This window comes from Chiloscyllium plagiosum, unplaced genomic scaffold (genome assembly GCF_037043375.1).
Source record: "Chiloscyllium plagiosum isolate Xiang-an unplaced genomic scaffold, Cpla_swu_hap1 HiC_scaffold_10, whole genome shotgun sequence".
Taxonomy (NCBI): Eukaryota; Metazoa; Chordata; class Chondrichthyes; order Orectolobiformes; family Hemiscylliidae; genus Chiloscyllium; species Chiloscyllium plagiosum.
Window position 1 is genome coordinate 80,814,414 of NW_028270148.1, and position 26,420 is coordinate 80,840,833.

Here is a 26,420-nt window from a genome sequence, read left to right on the forward strand (position 1 = left end):
TCTTTTGCAGATACAGTTCCAGTGTTCAAAAGGGTACAGTATTCAGAAAATCAAACTGTTCTTTAGGTTTGTATGGGTTCATCAAAACAGGCTGACAGTGAAGTAGCTAAAAGGCAACTTAGAATTGTTGACTCCCTCACTGTGCTTTAGAAAATGATTTTAAAATGCAAGGCAAGTTTGATATTTGTACTTTTGTTAGGGAGTTCTTAACTCTAGATTGCCACTCAAGTGATCATTACTTTTGGTTCCTGAAGAAGGGTTATATGTGAAAAGTTGACTTCTCCGCTGCCTGATGCTGCCTGGCTTTGTGTTCTTCGATCCTCCTGCTTGTCTACTTTTGGATTTCAGCATCTGCAGTTTTGTCTCTTCTGTGATCCTCTACAGTTTAGGTTATGCAATTATAGGGTATTGTAGTTGTTTTTTCGCCAAATGTAATGTGCATTTGTTTATTGGAATTGTAAGTCATTATATTTTTAAAAACAAAAGTAAACAAAAACATATTGGAGGAACTCTGGTTTAGTTCTGTCTGGAGAGAAAACATTTCAAGTCTCGTGACCTACAGAGCTGCACTGAAAGAGGGTCACTGGACGATAGGTTAACTTTGTCTTTGCAGATGCTGAGTTTCTCTAGCAACTTCTGTTTTACCTGATCCAGAGTTACTGTGGTTAACTTAACCATCCCAGTTCACTAAACAGGTGTGCTAAGATTGAACTTTGATCTTTTCTGGTCTTCACAGTGGTATGAACTGGGCTGCTGGAATTTTCTTCTTTCAATTGAGAGACCAGACAGTACACATTACATTTTGCATACTCGTTCAGGGGCTGACTCTTTTTTTTAAATCTCTTCTTTCTCTACCTCTTCTTTCTCACACGCTACTCACCAATGAAATGACTACAGCCATGGCTCTAAAATAAGTAGTTCCTGCTCCAGATACTGCATTGCAGAAAATTAAACATAACTTTATGGACAATTCATAAAATCCATCTTAATGAATGGTACGCATTGGGTGACTCTATGATTCATTGAGTGTTCTGTTTAATTATATTGCTGGCCTTCTGCAATTTAATTTTTCCCTCACTAGGACTTGCTATTGCATGATTGTCTTTTTGTGCTTGTCCTAGGAAGAGGAATAAACCCCTTACTAGTGTTCTTCGCTATTCAGTGTCTGCAGTCATAAGTTGATTGGACTCAACAGGACTGCTGTGTTAAATGGCTCATGGAAGGACTTGGAGGAGCTATGAGGAAAAAGATCTCCCTTTTTCTTATCCCTTAAAAAAAAAGCATAAATACTTTTTTTTTTAAAAGTAAGCTTAGCTGCAGGTATTGTGAAAAATCTCTAAGTGTTCACTAAAACTAAAGATCTGTTTTAAAGATATAACGTATACTTTGCTTACTTAAAAGATCCTGACAGTCAGTTTTCTTTTTTTCCAAGAAGGTTGTTGGGAGTGAAGCTAGTCTGAGAATTCTCTCCTTCGTTGAAAAAATAATGGAGTTTGAAAATCACTTATAAACCTAATGGTAGCAAATGCATGAGTGATTGAGCCTGTAATGGGGGAGGGGTGGGGTGCATGTTCTCACTGATTCTATAGGGTTGAATTTTCCAGAGAAAAATCAACCATGTGTGTGACCTAAGTTGTGAGGGCGATTTCACCACAGCTGTGATTATTGTTGTTCAAAGTAAAAGTAATTTGATGTCATCAATGCCTCTCAATTGGGAATGAATGGTTCGTGATAAAATGGTTCCTTCATACCTCAGTTTTTTTTACAGGTACCAAATCTGGGGTGACCATTAAGTTGAGTCCCTGTAAATATTTAGACCATACACTTGACTGAGATATAAGTGTCTAGCTGGAAATCTGGTATCCATGGGAATTTAGTATGGAGATTGGTGAAAGGAAAATATTTCTACTTTTCCTGGCTTTCTGCAGCAGTAAAAGGCAAGTTTTTTTTGCCAAGTGGTTGGTGAATGTTATTATTGTAAAACAGGAATCATTTAGTAATTGTAAAACTTTTCTTAATGTTTACTGGCTATAAAGCTTAGATTGGCTGGTGAGTATTTTCTATTAATTGTAATTTCAATTAAAGCAAGCAGAACACTAATTGAAATAAAAATATAAGCACAGGCAGAATGATGGAATAATTAAACTTGATTCAGTGAAGTAATTAAACCCTATAAAGATGGGGAGCGCTCAGACTTGTGCAATCCAAGGTCAATCATCTGCCTAGGATATCTTAAATACAGCCATTGTGCTGGAGGCTGAGCTAAAGAGACTGCAATGCATCAAAATTGTGTTACCTGGACACTGCTTCAGGAAGCAGTCAGACCTCTTAAGCTCATCTAATCTAGTAACTGCTCATGGACAGGAGGTTGTAAATGAATGTGAGGCAGGTAAAGTAATTGAGATGCAAGTAGCAAAGCTGTTGGAATTGTAACTTCAAGATTACTGCAGCCTTGTGACTGAAAAGGGGCTGCATTGAGGATGAGTGAATTGACTTAATCGCAAAGTACAGGAAGCCATTTTAGTAGGGAGTAGAAGAGTTGATAGCAATGTAGTGGACAATATACTCAAGGCAAATGGAAGCAGTTCTATGTAACTGTAACGTTTGTCCTAAATCCTGACATTGGGCAGGCATTTGACGTGAGCTAAAATGGAAATTTCAGTTGGAGAGGGAAGGATCCAGTTGTTGCTCCACATTAATACCTGTGATCGTGGAAAGAAGTTCAACTTCAAAGGTATTATCAACAAGGAGCTAAATGTTTTTAAAAAAGGTTCTGGATTATTAACTGAGCCATGAGCAAATTGGAGTAGGGTCAGTAAGATGTGGGTATTAACAAGGTGGCTGAAAGAAGTGCTTTTGATTCATAAGACACTGCCTGGGCAAAATGGGAGCTATATCTTTGGGATGGTCGTCATATGACCTGTGCAGTAACCAGTATTTTGAGTTGGTACTTGGCTAAATATTGGGACTGAGGGAAGATGTGATTAATTCTAGAGAACAAGGCAGCATTAAGGGAAATAGTGGTAATTGTCTGATCCTAGTAGGGTTGTCTGAGGGTCTTGATGTTTCAGATCCTAAATTTTATTGAGGCTGTGGAAAATGCCTGTGTTCATGGCTGATGTACACCGAATACTGTATGGTCTTGACAGAGCAAAATCTGCATAGTACTGCTGGCTTGTGAATTGATCTTTGTGGCCAAAAGGGTGCACCACATTAATGCAGTCCCTATAATGGCAGCAAAGATACAGCAGGCTAAAAGTTTCACAAATGGCCAATCAGATCCTCTCCATATTGATGCCATGTTTTAAATTCCTGATGTCATTACATAGATTGCTAACAGTGTGGAAACTGGCCCTTCGGCCCAACAAGTCCACACCGACCCGCCGAAGCGCAACCCACCCATACCCCTACATTTACCCCTTCACCTAACACTACAGGCAATTTAGCATGGTCAATTCACCTAACCTGCACATCTTTGGACTGTGGGAGGAAACCGGAGCACCCAGAGGAAACCCACGCAGACACGGGGAGAATGTGCAAACCTCACACAGTCAGTCGCCTGAGGTGGGAATTGAACCCAGGTCTCTGGCGCTGTGAGGCAGCAGTGCTAACCACTGCTTCATGTTTCAACCTCTGGACCTGGATCTCCACCCCAATGTTTTAACTGGCTGGGTCCATCATGTCTGCTGTCGCCTCACCCTCACATTTTTGTAATCAACCTGTTTAGAGATGTTATGTACCCCCTGAAGCAGGTGAGGCTTGAATTTGGACTTCCCAGCTCAGATGTGGGAACACAACCACTTTGCCATAAGAGCATGTACGTTTCTTGTTCTGAAGCTATTTCACCTTCCCCTCCTGAATTTAGTGACTGGCTCTGTCCACATGGGTTTTCACTTTGAATCATAACATTTTGTTGAGGACCCATTTTGTTTGCAGTTTTGTGACAGAGTAAGTGTCAGCAACGTTCACCAGACTGATTCCTGGAATGGTGGCACTGTACTATGAAGATAAGTGATTGGGCCTGTATTCTTGAGTTTAAAACAATGAGATGATATTGAAGTATATTTAAAAAAATAGAAATCAACCAGTAGGTGGAGGAAAGATGTTTCTTAGGATGTCATGTTGGACTTAATTTTGAAAACTGTTTCTGCCTCCACAGATGTTGCCAGAACTGCTGAGCTTCTCCAGAATTTAAAAAAAAAAGTTTGATTTCCAGCATTCGCAGTATTCTGCATTTGGTCCCCTTGGCTGGGAGGATCTAGAACCAGAAAACTCTGAATAAGAGCTAGATTGAGGAAGATTTTTTTCAGAATTATGCATCTTTTTGTTTGCTCCTGAGTGCTTGTAAGTCTCAAACATTCTGTATATTGAATACAGAGAATGAGCAACATTTAGATATTAAAGTAATGTGGAATCTCAAGCGTCAACATAGTTTTATTTCTCATTTCTATCATATACACCTGCAGTAAAAATTAGACAGTGTTCCTCTAGGACTAAGTTGCTACATGGACAAAACAAACTACACTTTCATACACAGGGTGGCTTAAAGTGCATAAGTGTAAAACTTGCAAGACAGCACAGTAATTCCTGACATGTCAAGACAATAAACACAATGGTGTACAAATTACTGTAATAAGAGTGATAATTAAAACATTTGTTCAAGCAGCAATTTGAAGTTGTGTAAAGGGTTTCAGCTGGAATAGAGTCTGATCCAGTTTTGAGGAGCCTGATGGCATGGGTGAATGAAGAAACTGTTGCACACTATGGCTGTGACAGACCAAATGCTTTGGTATTGTCTGCCAGATGGCATGAGAGAAAAGAGTTTAATTGAGGGCAGTGTGGGGTCTTTCACGATTCTCTTAACCTTTCTGATACAGCGTGTGGTTTAAATGTCTGCAATGGAGGGAAGAGAGACCCTGAAGATCATCAGCTGTCCTCACTATCTGTTGTAGGGTCTTACAGTCTGCAATTCCTGAACCATGCAGCGCTGTGGGTACTCTTGGAATTGTCAATGGACCCCCTGTAGAATGTGGTGAGGATGGGAATGGGAGCTGGGCTTTCCTCGACCTTATCAGAAAGTAGACACTGCTGGGCTTGCTTGGCTGTGGAGCTGGTGTTGAGGGACCAGGTGGACGCCAAGAAATTTGGTGCTCTTCATGGGAGCCATCAATGTCCAGCGGAGAGTGGTTGCTCCATACCCTCCTGAAGTCAACAACCATCTTTCGTCTTGTCCACGTTCAGAGACAAGTTGTTGGCTCTGCACTGTCTGTTAGCTGCTGTACCTCTCTGTATGCTGACTTGTTAGTCCTGCTAAAGACAGCCATTACAGTTGTCATCAGCGAACTTAATGGTATGATCTGAGCTGTGCATCTAGAATCTAGGTATATTGCAGGAAAATTTGGGTCTGCAGTGTGCTGCTAGTAAGTATGATGGCGGCAGGTCAAATTGAGGCATTCAAGAGTATTGATTGTAGTTATCTAAATAACTGCACGGACAAAAGGCAGGGGAATAACACTAAGTTATGGGTGGGGGGGTGGGCGTGTTGAATTTAATATTTTTTTTAAAAAAAGCTAGCTACAGGAAACTTGGTCATTTTTGCAGACAAAGTAGGTGTTCTGCAAATCGGTCACCCAGTGTAGAAGAGATTAACGAATGTGGTAGAAATTGCTGTTTTGATCTGGCTGGGGCCTTGGATAGTGAAAGGAGAGGAAGTGAATGGGCAAAAGCCAGAAATGTTGTTTTTCAGTAACTGAAGGATTACATGCAAAATGTTGACTTCACAACCTGATGCTGCCTGGCTTGCTTTACTCTTCCAGCTGGTCTACCTTGGATTCCAGCATCTCCAGATTTTTGTCTCTAACCAATTTAGTATTTACCAAAACTCGAGTGTCATAAGTGTATTGCTGAATTTTCAGAGAAATTATGCATCCATGTTTCCCTCCTATCTGCTGATTATAAATGCAAACTGTCTCTTTGGACTAAACAAAAGAAAACTAAGGTGTGGTGGGTAAATTGGCAGTGATAAACTGGACAATATCAGTAATAGGCATGTCAACAGACAGGCAATGGTTAATGAACAAATACATGCCTTTCAAGAGTTAAATGTTCCTTTCAGGTTATAGGATACAAGAGGAGAGAGGTCTGATTTGGCCAACAGAAGAAATTAAGGATAGAATTAGATCCAAAGAGGAGTCCTATAAAGCTACTTGAGTCCTGAAGAATTTCACTAGACCGGGAGAGATGGTGAGAATCGCTAGGGAAAAGGCTACTTGACTTCTTCCCTACCTGTTGCAGATATATTACTAGTTCCATGATCAATCTGGTGAATGGTTATCAACTAAAAATGTAAATTCTTTTTTCCACACTTAATGCCTAACCTGCCTCTCTTGACAATGAATGGCATCATAGTTGAAGCCTCCACTGTCAACTGCTTGGGGTAATCATGGATCAGAAAAGGAACTGACTAGCTTTGTAAATACGCTGGTAGTGGACAGATTGCAAGTTTTACAACAAATTTCCCTACTTGTCTATAAGCATTTAGTTAATACTGTGTAAGTGTTTTTCCTTTTGTAGCACTGCAACTAAGTTAAAGCAGAAGTATGGGTTATTTCACACTTAGATGTGGGGGGGGGGGATATCTTGCAACACGAGCACACTTCCAAATACAGGGTATATAAGGCTTTATAGAATCAATGGAGAAAGCAATTCGGAGAGTGATGGTGTAGTGGTATTATCACTGAACTAGTAAGCTAGTTTTGAATTCTACCACAGCACAGATTGGAATTTGAATTCAATAAAAATGTGAAATTAAGAAATTCCAATAATGACTACATAAAAACCATTAATGTCCTTTATGTGAGGAAAATTACTATCCTTGTGCAGTTGATCTTGTGTGAATCCAGACCTCCAGCAATGCAGTTGACTCATTTCTGTCTGAATCACCTAGCAAGCCACTTAAGGTCTTCCCAATAAGTATACAACTTGGCTCTTGTACCCTGCAAAACATGTCCTCACATCTGAGGGTGAGTGCTATCGTTGGGCTTGGTCAAGCAATAGTCTTGTATGATTACACTCTCAGAACCAATGTCTAACTGGTAGGCCAGGACCAGACCCAGATGCAGCAGAGGTGGTAGAACAGTGATATGCATTTGGAGGGGAGTTGCCTTAGGAAGCTTCAACATTGACTCTGACGCCACGAAGTCTCATGGGATCAGGTCAAACCCCTGCAACAAAACCTCTGGCTAATAAATCAGTACTCCTCCAGGTTGAACTCTTAGAGAAAGTTCTGAGGGGTGAATTGGGGGATAACTTCAGCATCCATTCCCAATACTGGTTCTGCAGTAGCATTATTGATTGAATTAGTTGGGTGCATAAGGGCACAGCTGTTGGGCTGTTTTTTCTCTGATTCTCATACTTGACTTTATCCTTACTACTTGGCCTGTCAAAGATGCATCACTCATGCAGTAGGAATGATCATCTCCCAGTTCGTTTGGATATGAAGTCCAGTTATATTGTAAATGCCCTTTGTCATATGGTGCGGCATAGTCTCTACTAAACGGGACAGACTTCTAACATCTGTTGGTGCAATTCTGGGTGTTCATGAGGCACTGTAGGCTTTCAGCAGTAGCAGCATTGTACAAAACAATTTGTATCCTTGTGGTCTGGCATATTCCCCATATTATAATTATTCCACCAAGCCAGGAGAATCAACTATGATACATTGAAGATTGCAAGAAGAGTGGCAGGAAGGTGCACCAGATGTCAACTTGGTGAGGTCTTAAAACTGAAATATATGTGTTCCAAAAGGCATGAGATGCAAGTGATAATTGGACAAAGTGATTCGACAGCCAGTGGATCAAATCAAAGCTTTGTAGTCTTGCTACATGTAGTCATGAATAGCAGTGGACAATTTGTGGAGGAGTAAGCTCCACAAATATCCCCCCCCCTCAATAATGTGGGAGCCCAGCAAGAGAGAAAGCTGAAGCATTTGTAACAAACCTCAGCCAGACGTGCTGTGTTAAATCTGTCTTTGTTTCTTCCAGTCATCCCCAGCATCATAGATGTCAGTCTTTTCACTCCATGTAATATCAAGAAGTAGCTAGAGACATTGGACACTGCAAACAGTATAGGTCATGGCAACGTTCTGGCAATTGTACTGAAAACATGTACTCTGGAAATTGCCACATCCCTAGATAAGCAGTTCCCATTTAGCTGCAACACTATATAGTTGCCCTATTCATAAAAAGCAGGACAGATTCAACTCGGCCAGTTAGGCCCCATCATTCTAAACTCAGTAATCAGTAAATGAAGCTTACTTGTGGAAGTGCTGCTGTTGGACCGGGATGGACAAAGTTAAAAATTACACAACATCAGTCTATTGTCCAACGAGTTTATTTACTTTCAAATAAATCTGTTGGACCATAACATGGTGTCCTATGATTTTGAAGTTTTCATCAACAGTACTATGAATTAGCACTCACTTAGCAATAACCTGCTCAGTCCCACGAAGATTATTCTACTTATCTGGCTATGCTGTAAGTCATCTGTTGCAATTAGGATGTTATGCTGTGTATTTGTAGCATTCGTGTGAATTATCCTCCTATTCTTAAATTCAGTAGCTGTCAAGGGGTCTAAAGACTAGTTCAACCAGTGTTCTACCCTTATTTATTACCTACAACTATATGGATTTTATATCTTCCGATTCAAGATAATCTCCTGCTATCATACTTTATTCATCCCCTGTCAACATTACAAACTCCACCACCGTAACTGAGTAGATGGAGGAGTCTCCGGAAGGAGAGATGAGGCCTGAGGCTGAAGCCAGGATCTGACGATTAATGGGCCCATGACAGCAAGGTGACAAGTCAGTATTGAGGCTGAGGGTGGGCGGATCATTATGGGGAGAACAATGTTAAAAATCACACAACACCAGATTATAGTCAAGATTGGAGTTGTGCTGGAAATGCACAGCAGATCAGGCAGCATCCGAGGAGTAGGAAAATTGACGTTTTGGCAAAAGCCCTTTGATTTTCCAGCTCCTCAGATGCTGCCTGATCTGCTATGTTTTTCCAGCACCGCTCTAATCTTGACTCTAATCTCCAGCATCTGCAGTACCCACCTAACCCTAGGTTATAGTCCAACAGGTTTATTTGGAAGTACTAGCTTTTGAAGCACCGCTCCTTCTGCAGGTGATTGTGGAGGAGGACCATAAGACAGAACCTATAACAAAAGATTACAGTGTCATGCAACTGAACTGATATACAATAGAGATTTGTTAAATATATCACGTCAGTTGCATGATACTGTAATCTTTTGCTATAAATTCTGTGTCTTATAGTCCTACTCCACAACCACCTGAAGAAGGAGCTGCGCTCCGAAAGGTATTGCTTCTGAATAAACCTGTTGGACGATAACCTGGTGTTCAAAGTTTGTGAGAAGATTTGTAGCTCGGGTGCGCGTTGTTGTGGTTCTGTTCGCCGAGCTGGGAATTTGTGTTGCAGACGTTTTGTCCCCTGTCTACGTGACATCCTCAGTGCTTGGGAGCCTCCTGTGAAGTGCTTCACAGGAGGAGGGGCCTGGGGCCGATTATTATCGAAACTGAAGGGGGCCTGAGGCGAATGACATCCAATCATTACGCGAAGGAGGCGGTGCTTGAGGTTGTGGGCGGGGTCTGTCGTCACGGTGATCCAGAGGCTGAGGGCGGGACGTTTCGTCACGGGAAGGATGTGATGCTAAGACTGAGGGCGGGACGTTTCGTCTCGGGAAGGACGTGGCGCAGGGGCTGAGGGCGGAGTCTGTCGTCACGGGAAGGGGGTGGTCCAGAGGCTGAGGGCGCGGCCTGTCTCACGAGAAGGAGGTGGTGCAGAGGCTGAGGGCGGGACCAATCGTCACGGGAAGGAGCCGGTGATCAGGCTGAGGGCGGGGTCGTCACGGGATGGAGGCGGTGCTTGAGGCTGAGGGCGGGGTCGTCACGGGATGGAGGCGGTGCTTGAGGCTGAGGGCGGGGTCGTCACGGGATGGAGGCGGTGCTTGAGGCTGAGGGCGGGGTCTTTCGTCACGGGAGAAGAAGCAGGTCGTGCGGCTGTGGGCGGGGTCGAGAATTTGGAGCGTGGAGGTGATTGATGGGTCCGCGACAGCGAGGCTGAGACAGAAACAGGCTTGTGTGTAGGCCTGACGAGGGAAGGAGGCGTTGCTTCTATTCCTGTGCCGTAAACGGTGAGAGAGAAAGAGCAATGCCGCGGCGCTGGTAAGCCCAGGCCTTGGCGGAAGTCAATATGTTGTCAATTCGGCGGGCGGTTCAGAATCTGGGTTTGAGACTCAGATTTCACCTGTTCCGGGATATCGGACGCCAGTATCCGGTCTTCTGCTTCATTATGTTGCTGCTCACTCTTTCCACCCTGCTGTTTAACAGGTAAACAAAAAGCCGGAGTGCTGAGTGGATTAGAGGGAGGGTAGTCTGACGATGTCACTGAGGGAGAAGGTGAGGGATGGGCAAGAAGAAAGTAGGAAGGAAGAGTAGAAATGTTACTACTCGCCATCACCACCAGCGCTCGGTGTACCGTCAATAAGAAGCATTGCAGTAACTCGTCAAGGCGCTTAGGACAGTACCTTCCAAATTCACATCCACCACCATCTGGAAGGACAAGTAAAGCAGATGTATTGGGTATGTTGTGTTCGAGGGGAAAGTGAGGACTGCAGATGCTGGAGATTAGAGTCTAGAGTGTGGTGCTGGAAAAGCACATCTGGTCAGGCAGCATCTGAGGAGCAGGAGAGTGGCCATTTCGACCATAAGCCCTTCATCAAGGAGGAGGGAGTGGCCCGAGGGAGGGGGGGCGGGAGGTGGTTGGGCTGGGGGAGTGAAGGTAGCTGGGACTGCAATAGGTAGATGAAGATGTGGGTGAAAAGTGATACAAACGAGGATGGAGCAGATAGGTGGGAAGGCAGATGGACATCTCTTTGACTATGACTATAACAGTAAGAGGACGGTTTCAAGTTGGAAGGTTGGATCAGGGTTAAGGTGGGGGGAGGGGAAACTGGTGAAATCCACATTCATCCTGTGTGGATGGAAGGTCCCAAGGTGGAAGATGAGGCATTTTTCCTTGAGGTGTCGGATGGCTAGAGTTTGGAGAAGATGTGCTGGAAGGCATTGCTGACCATGAGGGAGGGGAAATTGTGGTCGTTGAAGAAGGAGGTCAACTGGAATGTTCTTTGGTGGAATTGGTCCTCCTGAGAGCAGATGTGGCAGAGGTGGAGAAATTGGAAATAAGGGATAGCATTTTGACAGGAGGCAGGGTGGGAGGAGGTGTAGTCCAAGTAACTGTGGGAGTCGGTGGGTTTGTAGTGGATGTTTGTGTTAAGTCGGTTGCTGGAAATGGAGACAGAGAGGTCCAGGAAAGGGAGGGAAGTGTCAGAGATGGCTCGGGTGAACTTGAGGTTTGGGTAGAAGGTGTTTGTGAAGTTGAACTGTTCAACCACGTGGGAGCATGAGGTGGCACCGATAGTCACCGATGTAGTGGATGAAAAGGTGGGGAATGGTGCCTGCGTAGCTGCGGACGATGGACTGTTCCATGTACCTGACGAAGCGGCAGACATAGCTGGGGCCCATGCGGGTGCCCATGGCTACCTCTTTGCCTGAAGGAAGTGGGAGGATTTGAATGAGAAATTGTTAGGGGTGAGGACCACTTCAGCCAATCAAATGAGTGTGTCAGTGGAAGGGTACTGGTTGGGTTTGTGAGAGAGGAAGAAACGGAAGGCTTGGAGGCCTTTGTCACGGTGGATGGATGTGTACAGGGACTGGATGTCCATGGTGAAGATGAGGTTTTGGGGGCTGGGGAAAGTCATGGAGGAGGTGGAGGGTGTGGGTGGTGTCCCAAATGTATCTGGGGAGTTCCTGGACCAAAGAGAACAGGACAGTGTCGATGTATGCAGAAGTAAGTTGGGTGGGGCAGGAGAAGGCTGAGACGATGGATCGACTGAAGCAGAGCTGAAAATGTGTAGCTGGAAAAGTGCAGCAGGTCAGGCAGCATCCAAGGAGCAGGAGAATCGACATTTCGGGCATGAGCCCTTCTTCAGGGCTCGTGCCCGAAATGTCGATTCTCCTGCTCCTTGGATGCTGCCTGACCTGTGCTTTTCCAGCAACACATTTTCAGCTCTGATCTCCAGCATCTGCAGTCCTCACTTTCTCCTAGATCGACTGAAGCAATCAGGTTTGTGAATGTTGGTAGGAGGTAGAACTGGGTGGTGCGGGGTTCCTGGATTATGAGGTTGGAGGCTGTTCTGGGAGATCCCTTGAGGTGACGAAGTTGTGGATGGTCTGAGAAATTATGGTTTGGTGATGGGAGGTGAGGGGACAGTAGGAAGTTGGCGCCTAGCTTCAGTGGTGTTGAGGTTGGTGCGCCAAACCACCACTGCACCCCCCCCCCCCCCCCCCCCCCCGGTCTGCTGAATTGATGGAGTTTGGGGTTGGAGCGGAGGGCTGTGTGTTGCCATGGTGAGAGGTTGGAGTGGGTGAGAGAAGTTGAGGTGGTCAATGTCATGGTGGTAGTTGGAAATGAAGAGATCGAGGGTGGGTAACAGACCAACATGGGGTGTCCAGGTAGATGCGGTGTGTTGGAGGCGGAAGAGGGAGTCCTTGGAGGGTGGGTGGGAGTCTTGATGGAAAAAGTCTGCATGGAGGTGGAGGCGACGGAAGAAAAGTTCAGTGTCGAACGTGTGTTGAATTCATTGATCCAGGATCTGCTGGGAAGTGTGGCAGCATGGTTAATGTTAGGTTCTTTTTCTTGAGATTCTTACACCCTTGATGCAACTGCAACATGCCAACTTCTGTGAACAACCAAAATTTTATTAAGCAAGTACAAGCTTTCCAGAGGAACCCTTAATACACTTTGCAGAGCTTTCTGAGCCGTGTCAAAGATTTTTCTGAATAAAAGAAACAGTCCTTCCTTTATACAGTACAAGAGTTTCCCACTGCAGTCAGTAACGCCCACAAGACGACCCAGCCATTCCCCCACAGTCACGTGCCACTTAAGACACAATGTAGTGTTCACATCATTTCCAGAAACAATGTAATGTAAATCCTCCCCAGATGACTGGATCTGTTGTGAATCTGTTTTTTTAACTGAAGGATATGGTCAGAATTTTAATTGCAGTATTGTTATTGAGTAGGTGATGTTATTCTGAGTAGGTGATGATAATGTAATTTCTTTTACTCTGAATAACTAGCAAATGTCCATACAAATGGCTCTGAACAACAAGAGATGGGAATGTAAATTCCTTAGTCTCCCTGTGAGACAGAGATGTACCACTCTACCCACAATTTCCTTCAGGTCAACAGAGCAAATTAACCCTTTAATATCTCATTTAGCATTGCTGCCTCACAGCTCCAGGGCCCTGCCCATTTCTGCATGGGTTTCCTCCAGGAGTTCCGGTTTCCTCCCACAATCCAAAGATATGCAAGTCAGGTGAATTGGCCATGCTAAATTGCCCATAGTGTTCAGGGATGTGTAGGTTATATGCATTAGTCAGGGGTAAATTGAGGAAAATAGAGTAGGGGAATGAATCTGGGTGGCTTACTCTTCGGAGGACCGGTGTGGACTGTTTCCACACTGTAGAGATGATATGAGTCGGGTGGGGTGGGGTCGGGGCAGGCAAATATCGATGGGGGGTGGTGACAGGAATGGAGAGTACAGGGGAGATGTGGAAACAGGGAAGTGGACAAGACCAAGGGGACAGGGTTCAGAGGAGTGATTAAAGGATTAAGGGGAAATTGAGTGAAGGGACCCATGGATGATAATGGGGGAAGCAGAAGGAGGGGAACCAGAGAATGGAGAGGGAAGGTCGGATGTGGAGGGTAAATGGACTGGAGGAGTGAAGGGAGATAAGATGAGGGAGACTGGGACCGGGCCAGGGGAATGATCAGGCAAGCTGGGCAGGGTCAGAGGGATGACCGGGCTAGTGGCAGCAGAGGGCAAAGAGGCTGACCGGGATCAGGCTGACGGGGCAGGGCCAAGGGGAAGACTGGGACTGGACTGACGGGGGTTTTTGGGAGATGGGTGGGTGAAGGGCGGGGGGAGGCAGGGTGGACTGGACCCACAGGGAATGGGGGTGGTGCGTTGGGGAGAGAGGGGGAGTGTTGCCTGGGGAGGAGGAGGAGGAGGGGGATCTGAGGGAAAGGCATACTGGGTCTGGGCTGGCAGGTGAGCTAGATGGTACCTGGGAGAGGGGCATAGGGACCGGCTTATGAGGATGTCCCGGGCCAAGTTGGTGGGGGAGGTATGGTACCCGAACCGGGTTGGTGGGGGAGGAGGGGGTAGTGGACGAGAGGTGGTGTACCAGGTTGTGGTGGGGTGGGGGTGGAGTTGGCAACTGGGATAGGGTTGGGGTGGCACATAGGGACCAGAACTGGGGGAGGAAGGGACCGCAACTGGGCTGGTGCTGGAGGTTGGGGGACTGAGGCAGTGAGGGACGAGAGGGATCAGATTGGTGGGGAAGTAGGGGCACCAAGACTGGGGCGGTGGGGGAGGCTGTAGAAGAATGCTGAAGATGCGTGAAGATGGTCCCCGGGAAGGGGAATGGGTGAAGTAGAGAGTAGTCAGGGGCATGTGTAGTGGGACGAAGAGAGGAGGAAATGGCTCTTTTGGGCTGGGGGCGAAGAGCCCTATGGCAGGGGGAACAGGAACATAGAAACATAGATAGGAGCAGGAATAGGCCATTCATCGTGATCATGGCCGATTGTCCAGCTCAATAACCTAATCCTGCTTTCTTCCCATAACCTTTGATCCTATTTGCCCAAGTGCTAAGTCTAGCTGCCTCTAGAATACAGTCAATGTTTTGGCATCAACTACTTCCTGTGGTATGAATTCCATAGGCTCACCACTGTTTGGGTGAAAAAATACCTCCTCTGTTCTAAATGGTCCACTCCAAATTCTCAGACTGTGATCCCTAGTTCTGGACACACTCACCATCAGGAATATCCTCACTGCATCTACCCTGTCTAGTCTTGTTAGAATTTTATAAGTCTATTTGGGATTCCCCCCCTCATTTGTCTGAACTCCAGTAAAAACAGTCCTAACTTCGTCACTCTCTCCTCATACGTAAACCTTCGCTGCACTCCCTCGAGAGCGAGAGCATCCTTCTTCAGAAAAGGAGACCAAAATTGCAGACAGTATGCTAGGTGTGGCCTCTGTATAACTGCAACAACATATCTCCGCTCCTGTACTCGAAACCTCTCACAATAAAGGCCACCATACTATTTTGCCTCCTTTACTGCTTGATACACCTGCATGCCTTTCTTCAGCGACTGGTGCACAAGAACACCCGGTCCTGCTGCACATTCCCCTCTCCCAATTTATAGCCTTTCAGGTAGTAATCTGCCTCCTTGTTTTTGCTTCCAAAGTGGATAACCTTGTATTTATCCAAATTATACCACATCTGCCATTGATTTGTCCATTCACCCAATCTGACCAGATCATACTGAAGGGCCTCTGCATCCTTGTCACAGTTCACCATCCCACCCAACTTGGCATCATCTGCAGTCTTTGAGATATTGCACTTTGTTCCCTCATCCAAATCATTAATATATATTATGAATAGCTGGGGTCATAGCACCGATCCCTGTGGCACTCGACTAGTTACTGCATGCCAATTTGAAAAGGATTCATTAATTCCTACTTCTTGTTTCCTCTCTACCAATCAATTTTCTGTCCATCTCAGTACACTTCCTGCAGTCCCATTTGCTTTAATCTTGCATAATAATCTCTTAGATGGGACTTTGTCGAATGCTTTCTGAAAGTCCAAATATACCACAAAAACTGGCTCCCCCTTGTCAACTCTACTAGTGAAATCTTCATGGATTTAGGTGATGGGAAGTGGGGATGGGTTGAGAGGATGGAGCAAGTCGATATGAGGGGTATGTGAAATGGGTGGCAATTGATTTGGATGATGGGAGAGTTAGATTAGGGAATAGGTTGTGGTGTGGGATTGGGATAACAGAATGGGATATGTGGAGATATGGTAACTGATGGGATGTGCTTTGGGGATGCAATAGCATTTAGGATGTAAGTAATGCAGCTCAGTGAGCAAACCCACATCCAAAATATATTTACTGTTTCCTGTTTTGTGTAATCCACAATGAACCCGTTACAGTCAGTTCTTCTGGAATGCGATAGTAGCGTTCCTGCATGACCCGCGCAATGCAACTAACACTTGGTGTTGGCGATGCAATTACGTTATACCCAACATGCATTGTAAAAGTTTGCACTTTACAAACTATTCACCTCATGGCGTTACAGCCAATTTGCCTTAAAGAAAGACACATTTATAGCTGAACTGTTTTGTATCACAGTATTATTGTTTTATATGTAGTGGCTGTATATCACAGTTGGTATCAGTGTAATATAGAATAATTATATAATTTCACGGTACTGGAAAAAAAAATTGGAATGCTTGGATGTGAGTTGGTAACCGCATAGGTAATGAAATGAGATTGTAGATAGATTGAGGTCAGGAGATGGGGTTGTTGGATATGAGCTGGTTAGGCATTGGGTTGGGATCTTGTTTGAGAGGTGAAAGGATCGAGGTGGGAGAAAATGGATGTGGGTCAGACCTGTAGGAAGAGGGATATGGGGAAAGTTTATGGGTCATTATGGTTTAGGAATGGGAGGGTACAAGGAAGAGGGAGAGTAGATAAGAGGGATGGGAAGAAGATAGGGAAGTGGTAGAGGTTGAGGCAGAGCTGAGGTGAGAGAAAAGGGTGAGAAGTGGTAAGCACAGTGGTTTGAAAATCTGTGAGAAGATTTGTAGCTCGGGTGCTCGTTGTTGTGGTTCTGTTCACCGAGCTGGGAATTTGTGTTGCAGATGTTTCGTCCCCTGTCTAGGTGACATCCTCAGTGCTTGGGAGCCTCCTGTGAAGCGCTTCTGTGATCTTTCCTCCAGCATTTGTAGTGGTTTGAATCTGCCGCTTCTGGTTGTCAGTTCCAGCTGTCAGTTGCAGTACTGCTTCACCAATGTGTTTTTTATTCATCTGTGAGACAAGGGCATCACTGGCTGGCCAGCATTTATTGCCCATTCCCAGTTGTTGAGAAAGTGGTGGTGGGCTTTCTTCTTGACCTGCTACAATCCATGGACTGCAAATAGACCCATGCCTTAAAATTGGAATGTCCATATCTGGGTGGGAATGTCAGGTAAAGTCAGAATGGTGAACTGTGTGTAGTGTGTGCTTTGAGTGTTTTTGTTTATAGTAGAACTTCTAAGTCTTAAATACAAGTCTTAAAGCCATTTTAAAATTCTGTAATTAATTAGAAGTTATGCATACATAAACCTAGTAAAGTTTGAATACAAGCGATTACTGTGATATCACTCTGTTTTACCTAAAGGTATCTACACATTCTTATGATGTTCTGGTCATTCCTTGCTGGAGTTGTGACTTTCTATTGTTCTCTTGGACCTGACTCACTTTTGCCCAATATTCTCTTCCATACTGAGCGAAAACCAAAGGTAAATCTGAATTATCTTATTCAAGAATAATTGATAACTTGTCATTTTCTAAGTAATACAGGCGAATGTATATTCACCATCTTTCCTGTGTTCGTGCAATCTACGATGTAACCATTGTATAATTTCCCAGTTATTGTATCATATCACAGTGCCGTTGTTATATGTAGTGTCCTGTCTATTGCAGCTGGTATCAGTGTAATATTGAATGGTTATATAATTTCACAGATTATTTGACACCAGTCAAAATGTTGGAATCTATTGTTAAAGAAAAATATGCTAGATTGGATGGCCAATGTGGTTTTAGGAAAGGCAAAGCATGTTTAACAAATTTATTAAAAACTGAAAGAACGGTGGATGCTTTAAATCAGAAATAAAAACAGAAGTTGCTGAGCCTTCTGTTTTAGGAAAGGTTTTGGAAAGGATTATAAGAGATAAGATTCATAATCATCTACAAGCAACAGTTTGATTTCCGATAGTCAACATGGTTTCGTCAAGGGTAGGTCGTGTCTCACAAATCTTGAGTTTTTTGAGAAGGTGACCAAGCATGTAGATGAGAGCAGGGCAGTTGACGTGGTATACATGGACTTCAGTAAAGCCTTTGATAAGGTTCCACACAGTAGGCTGTTGGAGAAAATGCAGAAGCATGGAATTGAGGGTGATTTCGCAGTTTGGATTAGAAACTGGCTTTCTCATAGCGAGCAGGGTAGACGTCCGGTACGTGGCCACTGCCATCCGACGCCTTAAAACAGTGGTGCTTGGACCCGGCGTAATGCATCAGTTGGAGGATTTTCAGGTGTGCGGTGGAATCCCATCTGCGCTCACCCCTGCCCGGACGGAATTTCACATTGGCCCCAAGGTCCCGTATTTCCCCCAGGAACCTGTGCCCCACAACCTGAGCCGCCTCTGGAATTTTAGTTTTGTCCCCTTTAAGGACATAAAACAGTGGGCCCTGTATTGACTGCTGCTGCACATCGTCCACCTCTTCTCCCTCATCTACTGCCCGGATACCCCTTGACATGCCCATTTGCCACCGGACAATGGGGATCCCCAGTGGCGGGCTCTCTATGCAGGAGTCCTCCCCCTTTCTCTCGGGGATCTGTGGTGGAGGGTGCTGCACGCAGTGGTCCCCTGCAACCGCAGATTGTGGTGGTTCACGGATTCCCAGCCCAACTGCTTGTTCTGTGGTGCTGTGGAGTCGGTGGACTATGTATATATCGGGTGTGGGTGCAAGCACTCTTTTTTTTGATTTACTCAAAAACCACCTCCTCTGTTTTTGGTTGCACTTCAGTCCCACGCTCCTGATCTTTGGACACCCAGTACAGAGGGGGAGGGCAGGTCTGAAGACGACCTCGTGGGTATGCTCTTGGGCCTGGCCAAACTGGCCATAAACAGGTCGAGGCAGTGGGCCGTGGAGGGGGTCGTTAGGGCCGATTGCCTGCCCCTCTTCCGCGGTTATGTTAGAGCCTGGGTGTCTCTGGAAAAGGAGCACGCGGTGTCCACCAACACCCTGGAGTTGTTCAGGGAGAGGTGGGCACCGTAGGGAATGGAGTGTATTATTTCCCCCTCCAACTCTCTTTTGATTTAATCCCTGCCCTTCACTGTTTGATCGGACAGCACTGCCCTTTGATGTGAAGGGCACTGCTTGTCACTGGCCACTTGGGTGTTTTCCTATCTTCCTGGTGGTGGAAATTGAATAAAGATTCGTGCACCTTGTGTCTTTCACTGTGTCTCACACCTGCACACACACACCATGGGTGCTGGGGACAAAATAAGCACTACTGCAGTTAGGTAGTAGTGTGGGGGTTTAAAAAAAAGAAAAAAAAAATAGAAACTGGCATTCTGAAAGAAGGCAGTGAGTGGTGGTTGATGGAAAATATTCAGCCTAGAGACCGGTCACTAGTGGTGTGCCACAAGGATCTGTTTTGGGACCACTGTTGTTTGTCATTTTTATAAATGACTTAGACACAGGCATAAGTGGATGGATTAGTAAATTTGCAGATGACACTAAAGTTGGTGGAGTAGTAGACAGTTTGGAAGAATGTTACAGGTTGCAGGGGGACTTGGATAAACTGCAGAATTGGGCTGAGAGGTGGAAAATGGAGTTCAATGCAGCTAAATGTGAGGTGATGCACTTTGGGAAGAATAACAGGAAGGCAGAGTACTGGGTCAGTGGAAAGATTCTTGGTAGTGTGGTTGTGCAGAGGGATCTTGGAGTCCATGTAGACCCCTGACAGTTGCCACCCAGGTGGATTGTGCTGTTAAGAAGACATACGGTAGGTTTCATTGGTAGAGGGATTGAGTTCCGGAGCCTCAATATCATGCTGCAACTATACAAAACGCTGGTGCGGCCACACTTGGAATATTGTGTGCAGTTCTGGTCCCCATATTTCGGGAATGATGTGGAAGCATTGAAAAAGGTGCAGAGGAGATTTACCAGGATGTTGCCTAGTCTGGAGGGAAGGTCTTATGAGGGAAGGCTGAGAGACTTGGATCTGTTCTCATTGGAAAGAAGGTGGGTAAGAGGGGATTTGATAGAGACATACAAGATGATCAGAGGATTAGCTAGGGTAGACAGTGAAAGTCTTTTTACTAGGATGATGACGTCAGCTTGTACGAGGGGGCATAACTATAAATTGAGGGGTGATAGATTTAAGACAGATGTCAGAGGAAAGTTCTTTACGCAGAGAATGGTAAGGTCGTGGAATGTCCTACCTGCTAATGTCGTCAACTCAGTCACATTAGGGAGATTTAAACAATCCTTAGATAAGCACATGGATGATTTTGGGATAGTGTAGGGGGATGAGCTGAGAATAGTTTGTAGGTTGGTGCAACATTGAGGTCCGAAGGGCCTGTTCTGCGTTGTATTATTCTATGTTCTATGTAAAAGCTCAGCAGGCCTGGCAGCATCTACGAAGAGAAGTCAGAGTTAATATTTTGCGTTCTGAGGAAGAGTTACTGAACTCCACGTTAACTCTGTATAGATGCTGCCAGACCTGCTGAGCTTTTCCAGCAACTTCTGTTTTAGTTAACAAACTTATTGATGTGTTTGCGAATAGATTTAGTAAGATAAAAGAAAGCTAACAGTTATATGTTTGAATTTCCAAAAATATATTCAGTCAGATGCCATGCAAAAGTGAGTATGCAACAATTGACTTTGTGGAATTGGGTGTAATATATTAGCATGGTTGGAGGATTGATCAATGGACAGAAAGAATGTAGAGATAATAAGGCTATGTGCAAGGTCTCAAATGCTTATTATCGATATGAATTACTATATGGGAGACATTGAGTGTAATGTATTCAAGTTTGGTGATACAAAGCTAGGTTGCTATGTTAACTCTAGGAATAACACTTATAGATAAGAGTAACAAGATGGAGTATCATGAAGAAATGAGGTTTATTCATTCTGGTCATCAGACTAAAAAGCAGAATTATATTCATTATTTTTCATTCTAAGATTATCCTTATAGAACAAAAATGATTTTGGAAGACTACAGTTAATGCATCTATTTTCTCCTCTCTACTTTTAAGACCCTGTAATTCAACACATCTGGTCCTGGGGACTGGTCAACCTTTAAATCTAGTAGCTTTCCCATGACGTTTCCTCTGGTGGTGGAGGTGATTGTTTTAAGTTTCTCTTTCTCTCGATTTTGAAGTGGCTGTAGGAAGTTTTCTCGGTTTACTTTGAAGATAGAGCGGCACGGTGGCACAGTGGGGGCGGCACGGTGGCACAGTGGTTAGCACTGCTGCCTCACAGCTCCAGAGACCTGGGTTCAATTCCCGCCTCAGGTGACTGACTGTGTGGAGTTTGCACGTTCTCCCCGTGTCTGCGTGGGTTTCCTCCGGGTACTCCGGTTTCCTCCCACAGTCCAAAGATGTGCAGGTCAGGTGAATTGGCCACGCTAAATTGCCCGTAGTGTTAGGTAAAGGGTAAATGTAGGGGGTATGGGTGGGTTGCACTTCGGCGGGGCGGTGTGGACTTGTTGGGCCGAAGGGCCTGTTTCCACACTGTAAGTAATCTAATCTAATCTAATCTAATCTAATCTAGACTGAATACCTGTTCAACCCCTATTTCCTAGCAGTAAATTATCAGATTCCCAGACATACACTGTAGAGGACGAGCAATAACTATAATTATTCATCGTCTTGAAATAGTTGCAGAAACTGATACTGTTACATTAATAGCTAGCTTTCTCTCTCATACTAATTTTATTCCTTTTTTGTGAGATTTAAGAAACAGCAAGAAGTGACAAATCTTTGCAGATTTTCTTTCATTTGATGCAACCTTTAACTTTTTCAATCATCCACAAATGATGCACCCTTCTCAAAGAACATTTATTTCTCTTGGGATTTGCTCAGGGCTATTAAATATCTCAAATTAACAGAACTATCCCACCACCTTTTCTCAGTTTCCTCTCCCTTTGACATATTAAATGCATACACATTCAAATACAATCTTAATTTTGTCTCTGTCTTTTTTTATATCTCTAACATTATCTGCTGATGCACTCTTAAATTTATATGCTTTTTGCAAGGACTACATATTTAATTTAAAAATGTAAACTGCAAACTAGAAGTTTGAATTATTTTGTTTACATTATAAGACATGGGACCATTTGGCCCATTGAATCTGCTCTGCTATTCGATCATGGCTGATATGCTTCTCAACCCCAAACTTCTGCCTTCTCCCCATGACCTTTGGTCCCTTTATTAATCAAGAACCTATCTATCTCAATCTTAAAGAAACTCAATGACTTGGCCTCCACACCCTTCTTACTGTAAGTAATCTAATCTAATCTAATCTAATCTAATTCTGTGGCGATGAATTCTACTCTCTGGCTAAAGCAGTTTCTCCTCATCTCAGTTCTAATGCATCATCCCTTCACTCTGAGGCTGTGCCTTGGGGTACTAGTTTGTCCTCTTAGTGGAAGCATATTTTCCACGTCCCTACTCTCCAAGCCTCTCAATATCCTCTAAGCTTCAATCAGATCCCCTCAATCTTCTAAACTCTGATTACAGATCCAGAGTCCTCAATACTTATGTGACAAGCCCTTCATTCCCAGGATCATTCTTGTGAGCTTCCTCTGGACCCCATCCAAGGGCAGCACATCCATTCTTTGATAAGGGGCCCAAAACTGTCACAATATTCCAAATGTGCTCTGACCTGAACCTTTGTTTAGCCTTAGCAGTATATCATACAATCCCTAAATTATGGAAGCAGACCATTTGGCACACCGACCCTCCAAAGAGCAGCCCACCTAGATCCACCCTCCTACCCTTTCCCTGTAACCCTGCATTCCCCAAGGCTAATTAACTTAGCCTACACATACCTGGATACTATGGGCAATTTAACATGGCCAATCCAACTAACCTGTACGTTCTTGGACTGTGGGAGGAAACTGAAGCACAGTGAAGAAACCTATATAGGCTTGGAGAAAATCAGAAACAAAAACAAGTTGCTGGAAAAGTTCAGCAGATCTGGCAGCATTTGTGAAGAGAAATCAGAGTTAACATTTTGGATCTGGTGACCCTTCCTCAGAGCTGATGGTAGCTAGGAAAATGTTGGTTTATATGCTGAAGATAGGGTGGGGGGGGAGAGGAGAGGATAAGGAATAAATGATAGGTGGGGATAGAGCTGAAAGAGAGAGACAGACAAATGACTGGATAACAGTCTGGCTAGAAGAGTGAATAGTTGTTAATGGAGACTGTTACTGGCTAACAATAAGTATTGTGTAATGGCAGACTGTGATAGTGAGATCTGGTGTGTGAGGTTGGGGGCAAGGACACAGGAGAGTTCACACCCTAAAATTATTGAACTCTCCAAGTGGAAAATGATGTGATGTTCTTTCAACTTGCACTTAGCTTCACTGGAGCACTGCACAAGCCTGAGACACAGATGTTGGCCAGGGAACAGGTTGGCAGCTGGCATTAGCAGGCAGCTGGAAGCTCAGGGTCATTTTTTGCAGATAGAATGTAGGTGTTCTGTGAAATGGTCACCTAGTCCACACTTTGTTTCCCCAATCTAGAGGAGAACACATTGTGAACAGTAAACTGTATTATGTGAAGTGCCGGTAAAGTGTTGCTTCACCTGGAATATATGTTTGCTGCCTTGGATAATGAGGAAAGAGGAAATCGGCATGTGTTTCACCTTGAGCAATTGCAGCAGAAGGTGCTGTGGGGCCCTGAGGGCAGGGATGAGGGGTTGGTTGTTGGGAGTGAAGGAAGAGTGGACCAGTGCCCCAAAGGAAATGATTCCTGCGGAAAGGGGGCAAGGGAGGGGAATACAAGTCTGATGGTGGCATCTCGCTGAAGGTGGCAGAAATGGTAGCTGATGATCTCCTGGATGTGGATGCTGGTGGGATGGTAGGTAAGGATTGCTGATGTTGGAGGGAAGAGTGAGAGACAGGGCAGAAATACAGGGGATGGGTCAGGTCCAATGGAGACCACAATCTACAACTGTGTTCTGGTTGAGGAAGAAGGCGGATATTTTGGAGGTTTCCTCATCAAAATTGACCTCATCAGAGCATATACAATGTGGACGGAGGAATGGGAGAATGGAATGGAGTCTTTACAGGAAGCAGAGTGAGATGCTGAATGTTCTGTACTCAAAGATCTCTGCTTTATCCCTCTGCGCCCCCACCTTAATGAATTTCAGGCACAACATGATGTCAAACTCTTCTTCTGTTATCTTTGCCTCTGTGTCCATATCTTTGGACGAGAGTCCTCTTCCTGTCCCACCGATTCCTTCGCCCAGCTCCAACACTCCCTCCACCTAGACCCCTGCCTTTGGCCTTTGACCTGCACTTGATCTGTTCATTGAGAACTGTCAACATTGGTCGCCTCAATTTCTCTGCACCCCTCACCCAATCCACACTGTCTCCCTCTGAACTGACTGTACTCTATGCGCTTAGATCCAACCCTAACTTTGTTATTAAGCCTGCTGTTAAGGGTGGTGCTGTTATAGTCTGGCGTACTGACCTCTACATTGCAGTTTTTGGATTAGTGGTACTGGAAAAGCACAGCAGGTTAGGCAGAATCCGAGGAGCAGTAAAATCAACGTTTCGGGCAAAAGCCCTTCATCAGGGATACAGGCAGAGTGCCTGAAGGGTGCAGAGATAAATGAGTGAAGGGTGGGGGTGGGGAGAAAGTAGCATAGAGTCTTCAGGGCAGAGGAAATGACCTGGGAGTTGCAGTGGGAGACGGACTCCCTGAGATTCTTGTAGAGAGAGGAGGAAAACCTCTTCAAGGCAGGCATCCTTGCAAGAGGATTCGCAGTAGGGATAAAATCAACTAGGTAAAAACAATGAGCCATTAATCCAGAATCTGGTTTCCAGATCTGCAGTCATTGTTTTTACCTAGTTGATTTTATCCCTACTGCGAATCCTCTTGCAAGGATGCCTGCCTTGAAGAAGTTTTCCTCCTCTCTCTGAAAGAATCTCAGGGAGTCCCTCTCCCACTGCAACTCCCAGGTCATTTCCTCTGCCCTGAAGACTCTATGCTACTTTCTCCCCACCCCCACCCTTCACTCATTTATCTCTCCACCCTTCAGGCACTCTGCCTGTATCCCTGATGAAGGGTTTTGTCCGAAACGTTGATTTTACTGCTCCTCGGATGCTGCCTGACCTGTTGTGCTTTTCCAGCACCACTAATCCAGAATCTGGTTTCTAGCATCTGCAGTTATTGTTTTTACCTCTACATTGCAGAGGTGGAGTGCTAGCTCTCCGATACCTCCTCCTATCTCCTCCTGGACCATAACCTCCACGTGGAATATCAGGCCATTGTGTCAACTATGGTCACTGACTTAATTTCATCTGCTGATCTTCCCCTAACCACTGCCTTCAAACGGATAGTCCCCCAGCCCCACATCTCATTCCTAAAATCCACAAACTGGATTTCCCAGCACACCCATTGTTTCAGTCTGCTCCTGTCCCACAGAACTCCCAAGTTCCTACCTTGACTTCCCTGCCCAGTTACATCCGTGATTCCTCTGACACTTAATCCAGTTTCAGAATTTTCAGTTTGCAGTCATCTTCACAGTGACGTGCAATCCTTTACACATCCATCCCCCACCAGGACGGTCTCAGGGCTCGCAGCGTCTTCTTGGAGCAAAGGCCTGAACTGACCCAACCAATACCACCCTCCTCTGCTTGGCCAAGCTCATCCTCACCCTTAACTTCTCTTCTAACTCCTCTCAGTTTCTTCAGATCAGAGGGGTGACTATGGGTATGCACTTGGGCACCAGTTATGCGTGTCTCTGTGCGCGGTTTGTGGAACATTACTTGTTTCAGTTCTATTCTGGCCCCCCATCCACAACTCTTTCTTCAATATATCAATGATACAATCAGTGCTCTTCCCTCTCTCGTCTGGAATTGGAAACGTTCATTGGTTTCACTTCCGATTCCCTCACTTTCACCTGATACATCTCTGACTCTTCCCTTCCTTGACATCTGTTCCCATTTCTGAGGATAAACTGGCTACTAATATCCACTATAAACTCACCAACCCCCATTGCTGTCTGGACTACACATTCTCGCACTCTGCTTCCTGTAAAGACTGTATTCAATTATCCCAGTTTCTCCGTCTCCGTTGCAAATTCTGATAAGGCCAACTTCGACAAGGGAGCATCTGAGATTTCCACCTCCTTCCTCAAGCAAGAATTCCCCAGCACTGTTGTCAATAGTGCTCTCAACCAGGTCTGACCAATCTCCCACACTTCTGCCTTCACACCATCTCTTTCCTCCCACAACAGTGATAGGGTTTCCCTCATCCTTATCCCCCATCCCACCAGCATCTACATCCAGATCATCAGCTGCTATTTCCATCGCCTCCAGCGAGATGCCACTACCAGACAGACATTCCCCTCCTGAATCTACAGGGACCGTTTGCTGTGGAACACCTGATCCACTCTTTCATTCCCAATGCCCACA

At 44.9% G+C, this 26,420-nt stretch overlaps 1 protein-coding gene across 5 annotated transcripts in view; it reads left to right on the forward strand.

Annotated features, from left to right (window-relative positions):
* The first annotated feature begins 10,078 nt into the window (after positions 1 to 10,078).
* The window catches only part of snx14 (sorting nexin 14), a 233,237-nt gene continuing 216,895 nt past the window's right edge, over positions 10,079 to 26,420 (forward strand). For 4 of the 5 annotated variants that reach the window (XM_043696228.2, XM_043696230.2, XM_043696229.2 and 1 more), the window contains exons 1-2: positions 10,222 to 10,411; positions 17,373 to 17,493. In XM_043696228.2, coding sequence (XP_043552163.2) covers positions 10,275 to 10,411; positions 17,373 to 17,493 — 258 coding nt within the window. In that variant the 5' untranslated portion in view covers positions 10,222 to 10,274. The other variant, XM_043696232.2, reaches the window with a different exon arrangement.